Source organism: Ciona robusta, chromosome 1, assembly GCF_009617815.1.
Source record: "Ciona robusta chromosome 1, ASM961781v2".
Lineage (NCBI taxonomy): Eukaryota > Metazoa > Chordata > Ascidiacea > Phlebobranchia > Cionidae > Ciona > Ciona robusta.
In genome coordinates, this window is record NC_143235.1 from 11616829 (window position 1) to 11632488 (window position 15660).

Sequence of the window (15660 nt, forward strand, 5' to 3'; positions counted from 1 at the left end):
CTAGAACAGTTATAGCAACGACGTCAAAGAACAAACAAAAACAGTAATGTTGTTCATATTAAGAGAGTTAAGTGGAAATTGCATTTACTTTCTACGCTTTAAAGCGGCGTACGTCATTGTAATATCCTCCCTATAGTTGTTTACGCCTGTAGATGCGGAGTCAATTGAACACGAACATATACAAACAATTGTATTGCTGCGTAGGAGACGAACGGAAAATTGTCTTTTTTTACCTGCCTTAGTTAAGCCGAAAAAAAGATTAGCCATATTTTTGATGCAAAGGGTCAGCGAATACTCTTTTTAGCCAAGCAGAACACCGGTCATTGTAATATGTCTGATGATTTTAGCGCGATGACGTCGTGTAAGGCGGGGGCTGCGGAAACAATGTGATTCGAGATCTGTATATAGACAAACAAGCAGAGTCGGACAAACAAAATATCCAGGGTCCTTTGCATAGCAGATGTTTTATGATTATAAGTTTGTAGCTTTATAATTTCTGATGAAGGTGCGCGTTAGAACCATAGTCGCGGTATAAGTCTAACAGAAAAAGTAGTTATCGACTTGCACAGGACTTTAGTTTTTTAAATAAATATATTTTCTACTTAATATAAAATAAACCTATGGTACAATCTAACCAAAATGAAATCAAATTTTTTTTTTAAACGTAAGTTTAAACGATTTATATATAGAATAGATCAGAAGATTTTATGTGAAGAAATATGTATGGTAGGGTGGTGGGAGATGTTAACCGTATCCTTACGCCTCCCGTATACCGTTGTTAATAGTTTAAAACACTATCAGGATATTTGTAGATTCTGTGCTAACGGTGTCCCATCTTCCCCCACCTTACTATAATACTTAGGAGTAAGATGGGGTACAATTACCACCGAATTCCATCTTTGCTGATGGCCGTGTTTCGAACAATTAACAACTTTCTTTCAAAATCGCGGGCTACCTTATATATACGTGGAAATACTCTTTATTTGCTATATCAAACGGGAAGAGTAAAAAGAATAAAAACCTGTTCCATCTTTCCCCATCCTACTATATGTTACGGAACTGTGAGTTGGGAGTTGGGGAATCACCAGCTGTTAAAGTGTTTGTTTTTTGTGAGCCGCTGTATATAACGTGACGTCTTGTCACAAGATCAGATTAATTTGGTTGTTTGTATCTGACAAGCTACGCTTGCGTAACCAATTATAAACTGGCTAGAATGAGGTAATGGTCATGTGTATCGGGGCTATGAATACATTTACGTTCTGACGCAATCGCGTTTCACGCAATGTTTCGCATTTACGTAATATACATTAAGTTGCTCACATGATTTTACGTCGAAGTTGCTAGTCTTTATATTTCCATAAATTTTCCATTCGGTTTATCCTATTCTTCTAAGTGAATCGCTAATATAGTGGGGTAGGGGCAGACGGTACACCTTTAGTACATAAAAGCCAATTACCCTGACCGTGTTTTAAACAATCAACAACGGTCAATGGGAGTCGTGAGGGTACGGTTTTATATTTCTCTGAATGTGCCCTGATCACTACCAAATGAGACAAGAAAATGGAAGGAAACGGTGTCCTTTCACCCCATAGTATATACGTATATATTATATACGAAACTGAATAAACGTTAGTGTAGGTATATATAATACGCCAAGTCATACATTATAGAATACGTGATGTACCCGTATTTACACGCTTTCCTATTATGCGTAATGTACCTGTGAATCAGACAAACGATGGCGCTAATATTAATAGTACCTGCTGGCAATCAAACAATTTCGGTCAGATAAGAACAAGCACTTATTGCAACATATTTATTTCCGACCATTCTTCACACACGTACTAATAGCCAGCGGTGTACCGAATGTCCGCATTCATTGTGTTAAACATTCAGCTTATACACTAAGAGATATAACGCGGTTCATTAATGACGCAATCAAACGTTGAAGATATTTTTGTAGCATTGCAATGCACGCTGCGTGACACTGACAAGTAATCCGTCTTCTTCTTGCTACGCAGATGATGGATTAAATAAGTTGCGTATAAAAAGACAAAGTAATTTAGAAAATATAGTAGTCTATACTTTGGACTCGGAAGTTTTTGTGTTTGTGAACAAGATTGTTTATCAGGTGAGTCTGTGGTTTGCTGCGATTTTTTATATGTTTTTAATAAATTTAAATAGCTAATGTGTTTTAAATACAATTTTAAATTTTTAAATAAAATACAATTAAAAAAAAGAATATTATTAAGGTATTGAGAAGGAAATAAAAAAATGAAATTCTTCTGCATTTTGATTGTGGGATTGTTCTGGACAGTTTCCAATGGTAAGTTTAGATTTATAAATGTTTGATTTTTCTGTACACACATAAAGCCGAAATATGTTTTATATTAACGCCGCAATCCAGATTTTAAGAAGTTTTGAAGTTTTGTTTTTTACAGTGTAAATTTACTTAACATGTTAAAAATGTTTAAATGTTAAATTGATTTTTTTTTAAAGTTAATTTAAAGTTGGTCCATACACCTTGCACACACTTACGAGTTGCCGCGAACTTGCAGTAATAGAAATGTTTAATACATAATAATTTAGAAAAGACGATTTGTGACCACAGATTAAAAAAAACGATCACTTCGCATTAAACAAGAGTATGAATAAACCAATAAAAGCTATACATGCTGACGAAAACATCACCGAAGGCTAACACGTTTATGGTTGTGATAACGAGACAAAAACAAAAATATTATAGTAGGCTGTTGGGGGAAGACGGGACATTTTTATCTCATAATATCCAACTATCCTGATCGTGTTTTAAACAAGGGCAAACTAAAGTCAATTTTTTCAATTGGTGTTTAGATGGTTCTTACCAAGCTAAATCTACCATTTCAATTTTTCCTTTTAAAACGGTACCGATTTCGAGTTATTGTCTCTTACATTTTTACTGGTGACGTCACTGGTGCTTCTTGATTGTGCGTGGTGTATCTTTTACAATGAAAAATAGCGTGCTAACGATTTTCTTTTAGCGATATCTCAAAAACGGTTGACGATTTTTCAAGGATTCTTCTTTTGCAGACGCATTTAATTAATGCTTATAGTTTAATAATTTAATAAATATTTATTATCTACGATTGCTCGTCTAACGCAAATAATTTTCAAAGTCAAAGTCTACTTTATAGCCTTCTCCTTTAACAACAGTCTATTATGGTAGTCACAAGGATACGGTTTTATAAATCTTTGAATGTTTTTTGCTTGCTACCAAGTGGGAGGTAAAATAGATTAGAATGGTGTCCCATATTCCCCCGCCCTACCATATATGCCACACCTGCTTTAGTTTGGTTTATGCACAATCTCTGTTTACATGTTTGAAGGGTGTAGGCGCGCAAGCAGTTCTTGTAATTTAAATGACAAGTTTTGTACGTAATTTTAATGACAAGCGTACAAACATTAACAGGAATTTGTATTGCAGCATCAAACACAACAAATACCACCCCAGCAGGCGTGATGACAACCGCGGCAGGTAAGCAGAAAACATAACGTCGTGGGAGTATTTCGTTATAAGCCATCGTTAAGTAGCCGGTTTGTTTGTTCTAAGTAACTCTTGTGGTTTAACTGGAAGTGCATCAGTATTTGCAAATCTAGAAATACGCGCATGCTACGTAATAAATTGACATTATACTTTTATCATCCATAACACATAAAAAATGGCTCTTAAATAAACGCGTTAAATTACCCCCGACATTTATTAATTAGTTTAAAACGCAAAAAAAACTGTAAATAAATTATCTTAAACAAACAAGTCTACTCTTTAAGTTCAAATTTAATACCATATATACTATGTGTTACAGCCACTACAAGCAATGAAACGTCTTCGTTTGGTTTTTCTGGCGACGGTGCAGACACGATAACAGTTGCAAGTACAAGAAATGTTCATTATTGTCACTATAGCCTATAATATAAGTTACATACTTGTCCCGCTAAAACTGTAAATTTTCGGTCGGGCCCTTTTTCAACAACTTTAATTTGCGTGTTATTTTTATAACTATTCAAAACAAATTATTTATAGCTACAACGAGTAATGAAACTTCTACGTTTGGATTTTCCGGCGACGGTGCTGACATCACAACAGTAGCAAGTAAGTGATTCACATTAACCATATATATGCTAAGTGAGTGATTCACATCTTCGTATATGCTAAACGTTTATGTATGAATCGTTTAAGTACGTCTACGAATCTTGCATCAAATTTCTTTCGCCAAAACTGTATAAATGTCCCTTTTCCCCTTAACTCCGTCTATGCTACATTTGTTATTATACCAACGGTTCCAAAATTGGTACTATATATATAGTAGGGTGGGGGCAGATGGGACACCTTGAGCAGAAAATATTTAAATATCATGATCGTGTTTTAAACAATTAACAACGATCTATGGGAGTCGTGAGGATACGTTTTTTAGTTCTTTGAATTTTCCCACCCTACTATATATATTATGTTATTATTATTCTGACCACAGCATCGACAAGCAATGAAACATACTCGTTTGGGTTTTCCGGTGACGGTGCTGACACAACAACAGTTACAGGTATAATAGACATCGCAAAACAGATGGTCGAATTTAACTGAAGACCAGTTAAACGTTTATATCCTAAAACCAACCACATTTCAAAAATCTAAATGGACAATTGCAGAAATCTATTAACATTTTATTCACGCGTTAATTTTAAATAGTAGACGGACTGATGCGTGTTGAAGTAAGCCACTAACAATTAAACCAGTTCACAACGATTTCGTTGCAGATTCCATGATTACGACGACAAATGAGACCACATTCACTCAAACAACGCCCATGACATTACTTGGTAATTTAACAACAGCAAACCCAACGCTCGCCACAACAATAGGATCAAATGCAACAACACCTTCCATTAACCAAGGATCGTTAATTAATTCAACCAGTTCAACTGTAAACCAAACATCTGGTGTGGCAACAACAGTTGCACCATCTGTAAACCAAACATCTGGTGTTACAACAACAGTTGCACCATCTGGAAACCAAACATCTGGTGTCGCAACAACAGTTGCACCATCTGGAAACCAAACATCTGGTGTTACAACAGTCGCACCATCTGGAAACCAAACATCTGGTGTGGCAACAACAGTGGCACCATCTGGAAACCATACATCTGGTGTGGCAACAACAGTGGCACCATCTGGAAACCAAACATCTGGTGTGGCAACAACAGTGGCACCATCTGGAAACCAAACATCTGGTGTCGTAACAGCGGTCGCACCATCTGGAAACCAAACATCTGGTGTGGCAACAACAGTCGCACCATCTGGAAACCATACATCTGGTGTGGCAACAATAGTCGCACCATCTGGAAACCAAACATCTGGTGTGGCAACAACAGTCGCACCATATGTAAACCAAACATCTGGTGTCGCAACAACAGTGGCACCATCTGGAAACCAAACATCTGGTATGGCAACAACAGTGGCACCATCTGGAAACCAAACATCCGGTGTGGCAACAACAGTCGCACCATCTGGAAACCAAACATCTGGTGTTACAACAGTCGCACTATCTGGAAACCAAACATCTGGTGTTACAACAGTCGCACCATCTGGAAACCAAACATCTGGTGTGGCAACAACAATGGCACCATCTGAAAACCAAACATCTGGTGTTGTAACAACAGTGGCACCATCTGGAAACCAAACATCTGGTGTGGGAACAACAGTCGCACCATCTGGAAACCAAACATCTGGTGTGGCAACAACAATGGCACCATCTGGAAACCAAACATCTGGTGTGGCAACAACAATGGAACCATCTGGAAACCAAACATCTGGTGTTGTAACAACAGTGGCACCATCTGGAAACCAAACATCTGGTGTGGCAACAACAATGGCACCATCTGGAAACCAAACATCTGGTGTGGGAACAACAGTCGCACCATCTGGAAACCAAACATCTGGTGTGGCAACAACAATGGCACCATCTGGAAACCAAACATCTGGTGTGGCAACAACAATGGCACCATCTGGAAACCAAACATCTGGTGTTGTAACAACAGTGGCACCATCTGGAAACCATACATCCGGTGTGGCAACAACAGTGTCACCATCTGGAAACCAAACATCTGGTGTGGCAACAACAGTGGCACCATCTGGAAACCAAACATCTGGTGTGGCAACAACAGTCGCACCATCTAGAAACCAAACATCTGGTGTCGTAACAACAGTGTCACCATCTGGAAACCAAACATCTGGTATCGTAACAACAGTCGCACCATCTGGAAACCAAACATCTAGTGTTACAACAGTCCCACCATCTGGAAACCAAACATCTGGTATCGTAACAACAGTGTCACCATCTGGAAACCAAACATCTGGTGTCGTAACAACAGTCGCACCATCTGGAAACCAAACATCTGGTGTTGCAACAACAGTCGCACCATCTGGAAACCAAACATCCGGTGTGGCAACAACAGTTGCACCATCTGGAAACCAAACATCTGGTGTTACAACAGTTGCACCATCTGGAAACCAAACATCTGGTGTCGCAACAACAGGTGCACCATCTGGAAACCAAACATCTGGTGTCGTAACAACAGTGGCACCATCTGGAAACCAAACATCTGGTGTCGTAACAACAGTCGCACCATCTGGAAACCAAACATCTGGTGTCGTAACAACAGTGTCACCATCTGGAAACCAAACATCTGGTGTCGTAACAACAGTGTCACCATCTGGAAACCAAACATCTGGTGTCGTAACAACAGTGGCACCATCTGGAAACCAAACATCTGGTGTTGTAACAACAGTCGCACCATCTGGAAACCAAACATCTGGTGTCGTAACAACAGTGTCACCATCTGGAAACCAAACATCTGGTGTCGTAACAACAGTGGCACCATCTGGAAACCAAACATCTGGTGTTGTAACAACAGTCGCACCATCTGGAAACCAAACATCTGTTGTCGTAACAACAGTGTCACCATCTGGAAACCAAACATCTGGTGTGGCAACAACAGTCGCACCATCTGGAAACCAAACATCTGGTGTGACAACAACTGTCGTACCATCTGGAAACCAAACATCTGGTGTCGTAATAACAGTGGCACCATCTGGAAACCAAACATCTGGTGTGGCAACAACAGTCGCACCATCTGGAAACCAAACATCTGGTGTGGCAACAACAATGGCACCATCTGGAAACCAAACATCTGGTGTGGCAACAACAATGGCACCATCTGGAAACCAAACATCCGGTGTTGTAACAACAGTCGCACCATCTGGAAACCAAACATCTGGTGTGGCAACAACAATGGCACCATCTGTAAACCAAACATCCGGTGTTGTAACAACAGTCGCACCATCTGGAAACCAAACATCTGGTGTGGCAACAACAGTGGCACCATCTGGAAACCAAACATCTGGTGTTACAACAACAGTCGCACCATCTGGAAACCAAACATCTGGTGTCGTAACAACAGTCGCACCATCTGGAAACCAAACATCTGTTGTTGTAACAACAGTGGCACCATCTGGAAACCAAACGTCTGGTGTGGCAACAACAGTCGCACCATCTGGAACAACAGTAGGATCAACCCCAGCACCAGCACAATCTACTACTCCATATGTTTCAACAGGTAAGCATTGGCTTAACAAGTATATTTGGATTAATGCCTAACAAACAGATGTAATTTTTTCCAGGTGGGGCAACAACCACAGAATCAAGTACCATAAATGTGACAAGTACAGCAGCAACTGTTGTGACTTTTTGTACCTTTGAACAAATACAACTTGCTGAAGGAAACTTTACATTCAACATGACAGCAATAAATGCAGTAGCAAGTTCTACCCAGAGATGTAGTGATGGTAAGAGAATTTTTAAAGTAATAAAACTAGGCTTTAAAATGTATAGACCTGTAACATTACTAAGGTAATGTTTTGTTTAATATTAAAACACAAAATTCATAAATTCCTACAAAACACATGAAGCGATTTTTAAATTCTTATTTTAGAAACAATTTATATTTTGTAAAAAGAGTTATATGAATTAGTTTTACTTATTAAGTGTTTCTTCACAGGCCGTGCAATAGCAACTCGGGTCTGTCTTGCTGGTGGAGCATGGAAAGAACCATCTGTTCTTGCCTGTAGTGCCTCAACAGAAAGTACTCTCAGCTCATTGGTGAGTGCCTATAAGCAAATTACAGTTCAATTTTATATGGATTTGGTAAGGGAATAAAAAAGGGTTACATTGACCGACAATTGCTAAACATTTGGGTAATAGTAAAAATGCATGAGGTTTCCAGATTATCAAAAATAAAAGAATAGTTTAAATAAGTAAGTGTGGGTAAGCATAAATTCCTATTATATCATTTAAGTGTGTCCTAAAGTGACTTGAACTTTTTGCATTGAGAACACTAAAGGCAATACAACATTATTGGTCAACTAGTAGAGTTTTATGATATTCTGATTTATTTTTGTAGGCAAACGCAACTTTGTCTAAAAAAGCTGAGACTGTTTTCTTGCTTTCAAGTGCTTCTAATATTTCTGCAACAGATGTTGAGAACATTAAGGTTTTCTTGACCTCTAGTGTTGCTACTGCAAACTCAGTAAGTGATCTACAGGTTATAAGAATAATTAAACTAACAGACAACACAGATTAGAGAAATTATAAATCTAAGAGCAATGTTTATATTACTTATTGGTTAAATTGCATGATTAATTTTAACAAAATATCAGCCTGTCCACAGCTTCTTCTGTGTATTTATAGTATTTAAAATATCCAAAACCTTGTACTGAACTAGCATTTCAAGGGGTATTACAAACTGTTTTTTTTTGGTTGGTCAAACTGTTTTTTTTTGAAGAAAAAAAACTAGGCTGTGTACCGTTTCTTATGTTTTATGTTTATTTACAGTATTTAAAAAATCCAACAATGACCGAAACTAGCATTACAATTAATAATCAAATGTAATTTCACCACAACAGACATCTGTGAGCGAAGTGAATTTAGTAATTGGTGTCGTGGAAAATTTGCAAAACAGCACACAAGTTGGGGGTGGTTCTGCTTTAGTGGAATTGGTTGCACAGTTTGCTATCAAAGTTGAACTTAAAAGTGGAGGTACATTTTCCATATCTATTGACTATTTTTATTGTACGTTTTCTATGTGTATATTTTCAATGTCTATTACGAGTATTTAGAAGAAAGTTTATTGTAAGTTGACTTTGAAAAAGTTCACTACTAAACAGAATCATTTAATGATATTTACTTCTTATACAATTGACATAAACATAAAATTCAAATAAATATCAGAATTTATATTATATATGATTGATATTTTCTTAATAACTTAAATTTTATTACATTTGAGTAAGGTCTAGCAGTGTGGTATGTTATGTGTCTTAGGATTTAGGTCGGGATCGGGCCATTAGCTCAATTAAAGTTACCATGTTAAATTAAATGTACTTTTTTTCAGAAAATGTGACCATCCGATCAAAAACTCTAACAGCAACTGTTTCTGTGGTCAGTGTTGACAGTGATGCAACAATCACACCTGTTGCCTTATCATCATCATCAGATGCAGCGATAAGTGGCATCACTATTCCAAAATCTGCATTTCCATCTACAGGGGGTGCACCTGTCAGAGTACTTGCAATGGTTTCAGACAAAAGCCTTTATCCAGCTGCACCAGCAAACATACCAGGATCAGTCACAGGTAATTACTTGAATAAATCTGTGTTTAGACATGACAACTTTATTGTATGACTCACCACTGCTAACACAATTTTCAAATTTGTAGTTAGACTTACAACTGTTTGTTACATCATTCAGCCCGCCTAGCTGAAAATGTTTTCATATCGCTTCAAAAATACAATCCTCATATTAAAACTTAACAGAGAGCAATTGTAATTACTTACATCAAAAAAGTCCTCACTAAATTAACCAAATAAAAAAAAAAAACAGTATTAAAACTTGAATTTTGATTACCAAGGACAATATAATAACAATCCTTTTACACTTCAGGAAATGTAGTCAGTTTGAACATTGGAACCTCATCTGGAGCAAGCAAAATACAAAACTTAGACCCGCCTATTGAAATTAACTGGGATATATCGAGCAAACTAACAAGTGTTCCAGATCAGGTAGGTTATATGATTTACATTTATAAAGGACTACTTAAGAAAGTTACATATACATACTTACATATATAAAGGACTACAAAAATTTTTTTAGGCAGTAATAAAACAGCGTAATTTGCTTTGTTGTAAGTATTCGTCTATTTTTAATTTTTTTAGACTATCCAACCCTTATTGTAAGATTCTTACTAGAGCCCCTTCTGTAACTTACTTCACCAAAATTAGCAAGAATTACTTGTTAAAAACTTTTCATTTCTACCTAGTCTGCAACCTTATTTTTGTTAATTGCAGGCACAAACAAGCAAAACGGTTCTATCTGTTTGCGTGTTCCTGGACACAACAACCAACACATACTCTCAGTCTGGCATACAGATAGCACCGGGTCAACAAAGTTCTACAACCCAGACTTGCCAAGTTACACATTTAACATCGATAGCTCTAATATCTCAGGTGAGAAAGTATATCTTGTGTACAATAATACAAAAACATACATGTGACAATACAGCTATACTGTTCTTGCTAAATATTTTACAAAAGAAATTGCGAAAAATGGTTGCAACTCAATAAATATACTTGTAACAAGGGAAACTAATTTAATTACAACACGGTTTCTCATTTGCACACCATCATAATATTTTTATAAGCATGCCAATAAAATTTTTTTGTTTTTTTTTTGTTTTTTTTTTCACTGATTTAAGCAGTTGATTTTTACTTTTAACATACTTATTTTTCTCAGGTTACTGTTACACCAGTGAGTTCTCCCCGACCAACAACGATCTACATTGTGGGATGTGCTTTTGCCATATTTGGTCTTCTTGTAGTTGCATTTGTTCACTTACTTTTCAAGTAAGTGAAGATATTATTAAATCTAAAGATTAGCCTATACTGGCAATGGAGAATTAGAATTCAAAGTTAAACTTTTTTTAAACCATTTTAAAATAAGTGGAGTTATCTATTGAAACCACACTTTATTCTAACCAATGCATGACAACTAAAGTATCTGTTGTAACTTTTCCAGGAAGTCACAACAACAAACGTACTGATCAAAACAGCAAACAAAAACTCTTAATTTGTAAACACCATGTCAAATACAAAACTTATTTCATGATAACAATATTTCTAGTGGCCCATATGCTATTAGGTATACCACAGCCTATTAGTAGACTGTGTGTGTATATATATTAATATCTCAATAATCTACTACATACACTGTAAAGTTCAAAACACTCTGTTTAAACTAAAATCAACCATATAGCATCAAAAATCAAAGATTTTGCAATTCGACAAAAAAAACATCTATAAGTAATTTCATCAACTTTTTATTTCAGACAATTACGTAATGATCCTCTATCAAATATGGTCGCGCAGTTCTGCTTCTGGGCAGCCATGGTGTTTGTCATGTTTTTAATCTCCTCCACAACATGGACAACACTTCCACGACCAAACTGTCTTGCTGTGGCATCATTCCATCACCTATTCCTTCTTATTGCACTGGGCTGGTTGACCATTTTATCTTTCTCAGCAATGAGAAGTTTAAAGAGACCAATGGAGTGGATTCTTCTTTATAAACAATGTGAGCAGCCAAGGAGGAACTCAGCTATTATCAAGTAAGTTCATTTGGAAAAGCAGCAAAATGAAAATCGGATAACAAATTTTCAAAATTAAACAACTTGGTTACATATTTGATAACAAATATAAAGTTCTTTAGAAATGATACGGGCGCATCCATTTTAATCTCCTTTTTCGCTGGATGACTTTATACTACCACACATTTTCATTCCCTTTTTACCTTGTTACAAGTGGAAACCGGAGATGACATAACTAACAGCCCACTCATATATTTACATACAAGCTTAATTAATATGGCACAACTTATTTACATACACCCACACAAACTCCAACGCATTCGGAACATAAATAAATCTGACGTATCTCATCAAAAGTCCATGAGCTGTTATGGTACAGAGCTACATTTTTTTTATTTACCTAGTAGCACATTAGACATGTAACTTTATTGTATGAGATATCTATGTGTTTTATGTTCATAGTCAAAACAAATGTAGTCATTTAAAAAAAACAAAAGCAGATAACATAATTCATGCATTTCAATGTTCAGTTATAATAACTTAAAATATGCAAACCTAACTGTAAAATCACAAAACTGTAAAATCTTAAGTGAATAAAATAAATGCTTATGTCGCCACACATAACCATAAAAAGGAGTGAACACAATTACAGATAACAATAACTACTTGCTGCATCGCCTGTTAAAGAAATAATTAGATGACATTTCCTTGTCATGAGTCAGTGCTTACGTCAATTTAGCAGAACAATCAGAATGTATACGTGTGTTGACATTTTCCGTTGAACTGCTGTCGTAATCTATTACAAGCAAAACAAATAGCAAAGACTATTGTTTTGAAAGATTATTTTGGTAAAGAAAATTACCTCTGAAACTTATTAATAGATTTCTGTTTACAATAGTTCATATAAACAAAATTTAACTTCATATAGTTATTTAAGGTTGTTGCAAATTTCAAAAACATTGATAAGTTTGTAAAAATTAGATTTACACAAAAATAACAACATAACTTGCCTTTTCTAGATGGAGTCTCTTGGTTTACATTGTTGCAATAGTTCTGTGTGTTGTGGTGGTCGCAGCTGTTGTTGGGGTTGTAGAACCTCTTAATACAAATGGTAAGTGCCTGTACACAAATAAAGTAAACAATATTTATCACATTAAAGGTTAAGACAGTAGTTATTAAATGTTCAACAAATTTTAAGTTTATTAGTATTTTACAAATTTCCAAGCCTAGCGTTCCATACTCACATTCAAATGTGGCAGACTTGATGAACTTTTGTGTTATGTTTCTTTCAGTATTGTATTGTTTTCGAAAAAAAATTAAAACTAGATATTAAGCCTTGATTAATGGACTGTGCAGTTGAAATACTAGGTGTATCGTCCACGCTTATTTTCTTCCAACTAAATGTAAATATGTTTTTAACTGTAAGTGTGTTTTAACAACTGTTGTTTTGTGGCTACATCATGTCTTTTCGCTTAAAACATTTTTAAATCCTCGGCACTGTAATCGAAGAGACAAATAAAGTTATTATTATTATACAAAATAAGAACCATATTCTACCTTTTCATTTCAGTTCAAGGGGCAATCATACCACATGCGAATGCATACGCCAGCAGTGATGCCTGTCTGGTCAAAGGACCTGCTCTATATTATGGGCTTGCCATCCCAGGTGGTCTAATGTTACTTGCATCACTTCTACTATCATTATATGCAACGATACTTGTGTCTGTGGTCAGAGAAAAAATAGAGGTAAGGTTATTTAGTTGTTACTGACGGTGTAGAGTTTTATAATTTGTTATTTGGCATGGTCTTTATACATAGATTAGTGTTGTAACTTTGCATTTGTTGTTGTATACCTCTTTATAAGATAACAGCGAACACGTGTATCCTTAAAGGCATTCAACAGCAATTGTTTGAACCCAATAGTCCTATATGAGTTCTTCTAAAGTCTGAACTGTCAGCCATACATTGAAAAAAGTAATTACCTACAAAGTTACATAGGTGGTAACTTGTAAGTGGGCATGAGGTGTATAAAACAGAGCCTCTGTATTATAACAACTTATGTTGCCCTACTGCGAGGCTAACAAGTTACATTTAATTATTCAAACAAGTATTGAAAACATTTTTAACATTAACAGGTTAGTTTTCAAGGCTACATGTCATCCTTTGTTGAGGTGAAACAACTTGGGGAAAATATTTTCATGATGTCTGTTCTTATGTGCGTGACTATTATTGTCGGTCTTATTCGTGGGGGTTGGGACCAGTGGCCGTTACGCAATTATGTGACTATGGACACATTGTTTGGAGTGTTTGGTATTATTTTGGTAAGTAGTGTTTGTTGGCTGTATGTTGAAATGGCAATCATTTGATCAACTGAAGTAATTTGACATTGATTTTTAACCGATACTGGGTTTGGAACGATTTTATAAATTGTTTTACATTCATAGTATGCCTTACTGGCATCACTTGTCATTATTTTCAATTTCTGTTATTTCATTTATTATTCATTTATTAGGCCTATCTATCGTACTACACCAAGTATATAATAGTATAAAGTCGGTTATAATTTTTAACTTTAGGTACATTTGTGCTATTTATTTGTATAGTTAGTGAACAAAATGGGATGTTTAAAGTCGGCAGAAAACTGATTAAATAAGACAGAATGGTACAAAACAAAATATTTTCTAGGGTGTTCTTGCGATTATCATCTTCTGTTTGAGAACAAGCCATGTGAGGTCACTGATCGCACGCGGATTCAGGAGTGTGTGTCCCACTACTGGTGATTACTATTTAACTGATGAATCAAGAGAGAGAGCACAACCGTCATCCGCACAAGGCGTGGAGCTGACAGGCGCAAAGAAGTCGTCTAGTTTGAGAGGAGCAAAAACACAAGACACTAGTTTCAACAGGAATGAAAATCGTATCTCTGCTTCTAGGATAAGTTGTGAAACAGATTCTGAAATCAGAGAAGCGAGAAGGGAAGAGTCAAGAAGAGTCTACTTGCAATGAAGGGTATATTCGATTACTTTACCTTGATATAGTGGCCAACATCCTGTCCTGATGAAATACACAACGATGATATAAAGAAACTTGTGTTTAAGAAAGCTAAAACACTCTAGTTAGATAAACATGAATTAAAAGACTCGATTAAATAAAGCCAATGTAAAATATTTAAACTTTAAAAAGAAATGATTAAATGCCTTGATTGCTGACCTACAGCTATGATGACATTTGTTTTATGTTTAAAGTTCCACTATTTTTTATATCGTAGCCTAATGCTCACATAAGTGTACCACAATCATAGGAATCATTAATCGTTACAACATACACCATTCACTAGTTACACCATCGCAGAAACGTCTATCTCCTAATACATTCTATTTCAATTATCAAAATGTTTCGTCCATAAAACAGCGTATGCCATTACAGTTCCTTTGTATCACATGATACTCTGTTTCATTGTGAAGTTTGCATATTTTATCAGAAATCAGTATTCACAGTTTCACTTATTTATTGTTTTATTTAATGTTTTTTAATTTTATTTTTTTCATTCTCATAGAAGTATAATAAAATATAATCTTAATTACTGTCAAAAAAGCATTCAATTTTTTAGTCCTGCCTAATAAGTATTTGTACACCTCTTGCTCTGGATCCAGTTACACAGAAAATAAGAGCAAACAATTTCAAATTATTTTGTTAATAAAGGAGATCTTTGAATTTACAATGATAAGTACAATTTATGAGGTAAAAAAGCTAAAGTATTTTTTATGAGGTACAAGGCTAAAGAAGGTCAAAGCACAGCAAAATAAGACACACAAATGTTTGATGATGGCTAGTAGTTATGCCCTTTAACTGTATTGAATAAATAATGTGACCTAGACAAGTATGTTGCAACATCAATATAGAATAAAGTTAAAGGTGTGTCGTATTGGA

The 15660-nt window shown here is 35.7% G+C and overlaps 1 protein-coding gene and 1 long non-coding RNA gene across 2 annotated transcripts; one reads left to right on the forward strand and one right to left on the reverse strand.

Moving 5' to 3' along the window:
- The first annotated feature begins 1774 nt into the window (after positions 1 to 1774).
- LOC149743219 (uncharacterized) lies at positions 1775 to 14824 on the forward strand. Its single transcript, XM_089886134.1, has 20 exons — positions 1775 to 2131; positions 2253 to 2326; positions 3464 to 3514; positions 3843 to 3911; positions 4061 to 4129; positions 4509 to 4577; positions 4792 to 7650; positions 7715 to 7879; positions 8092 to 8192; positions 8494 to 8619; positions 8996 to 9128; positions 9484 to 9723; positions 10032 to 10150; positions 10436 to 10594; positions 10881 to 10990; positions 11473 to 11751; positions 12750 to 12841; positions 13301 to 13476; positions 13866 to 14051; positions 14416 to 14824. The coding sequence occupies exons 2-20, from the start codon at positions 2275 to 2277 to the stop codon at positions 14734 to 14736; spliced, it is 5376 nt and encodes a 1791-aa protein (XP_089742260.1). The 5' UTR covers positions 1775 to 2131; positions 2253 to 2274; the 3' UTR covers positions 14737 to 14824.
- LOC149743220 (uncharacterized) lies at positions 11030 to 13428 on the reverse strand. The gene is made up of 3 exons (XR_016385829.1): positions 13288 to 13428; positions 12741 to 12849; positions 11030 to 12526 (listed from the first exon to the last, which is right to left on the reverse strand). It is a non-coding gene; the product is annotated as an uncharacterized LOC149743220 (long non-coding RNA).
- Positions 14825 to 15660: the final 836 nt, after the last annotated feature.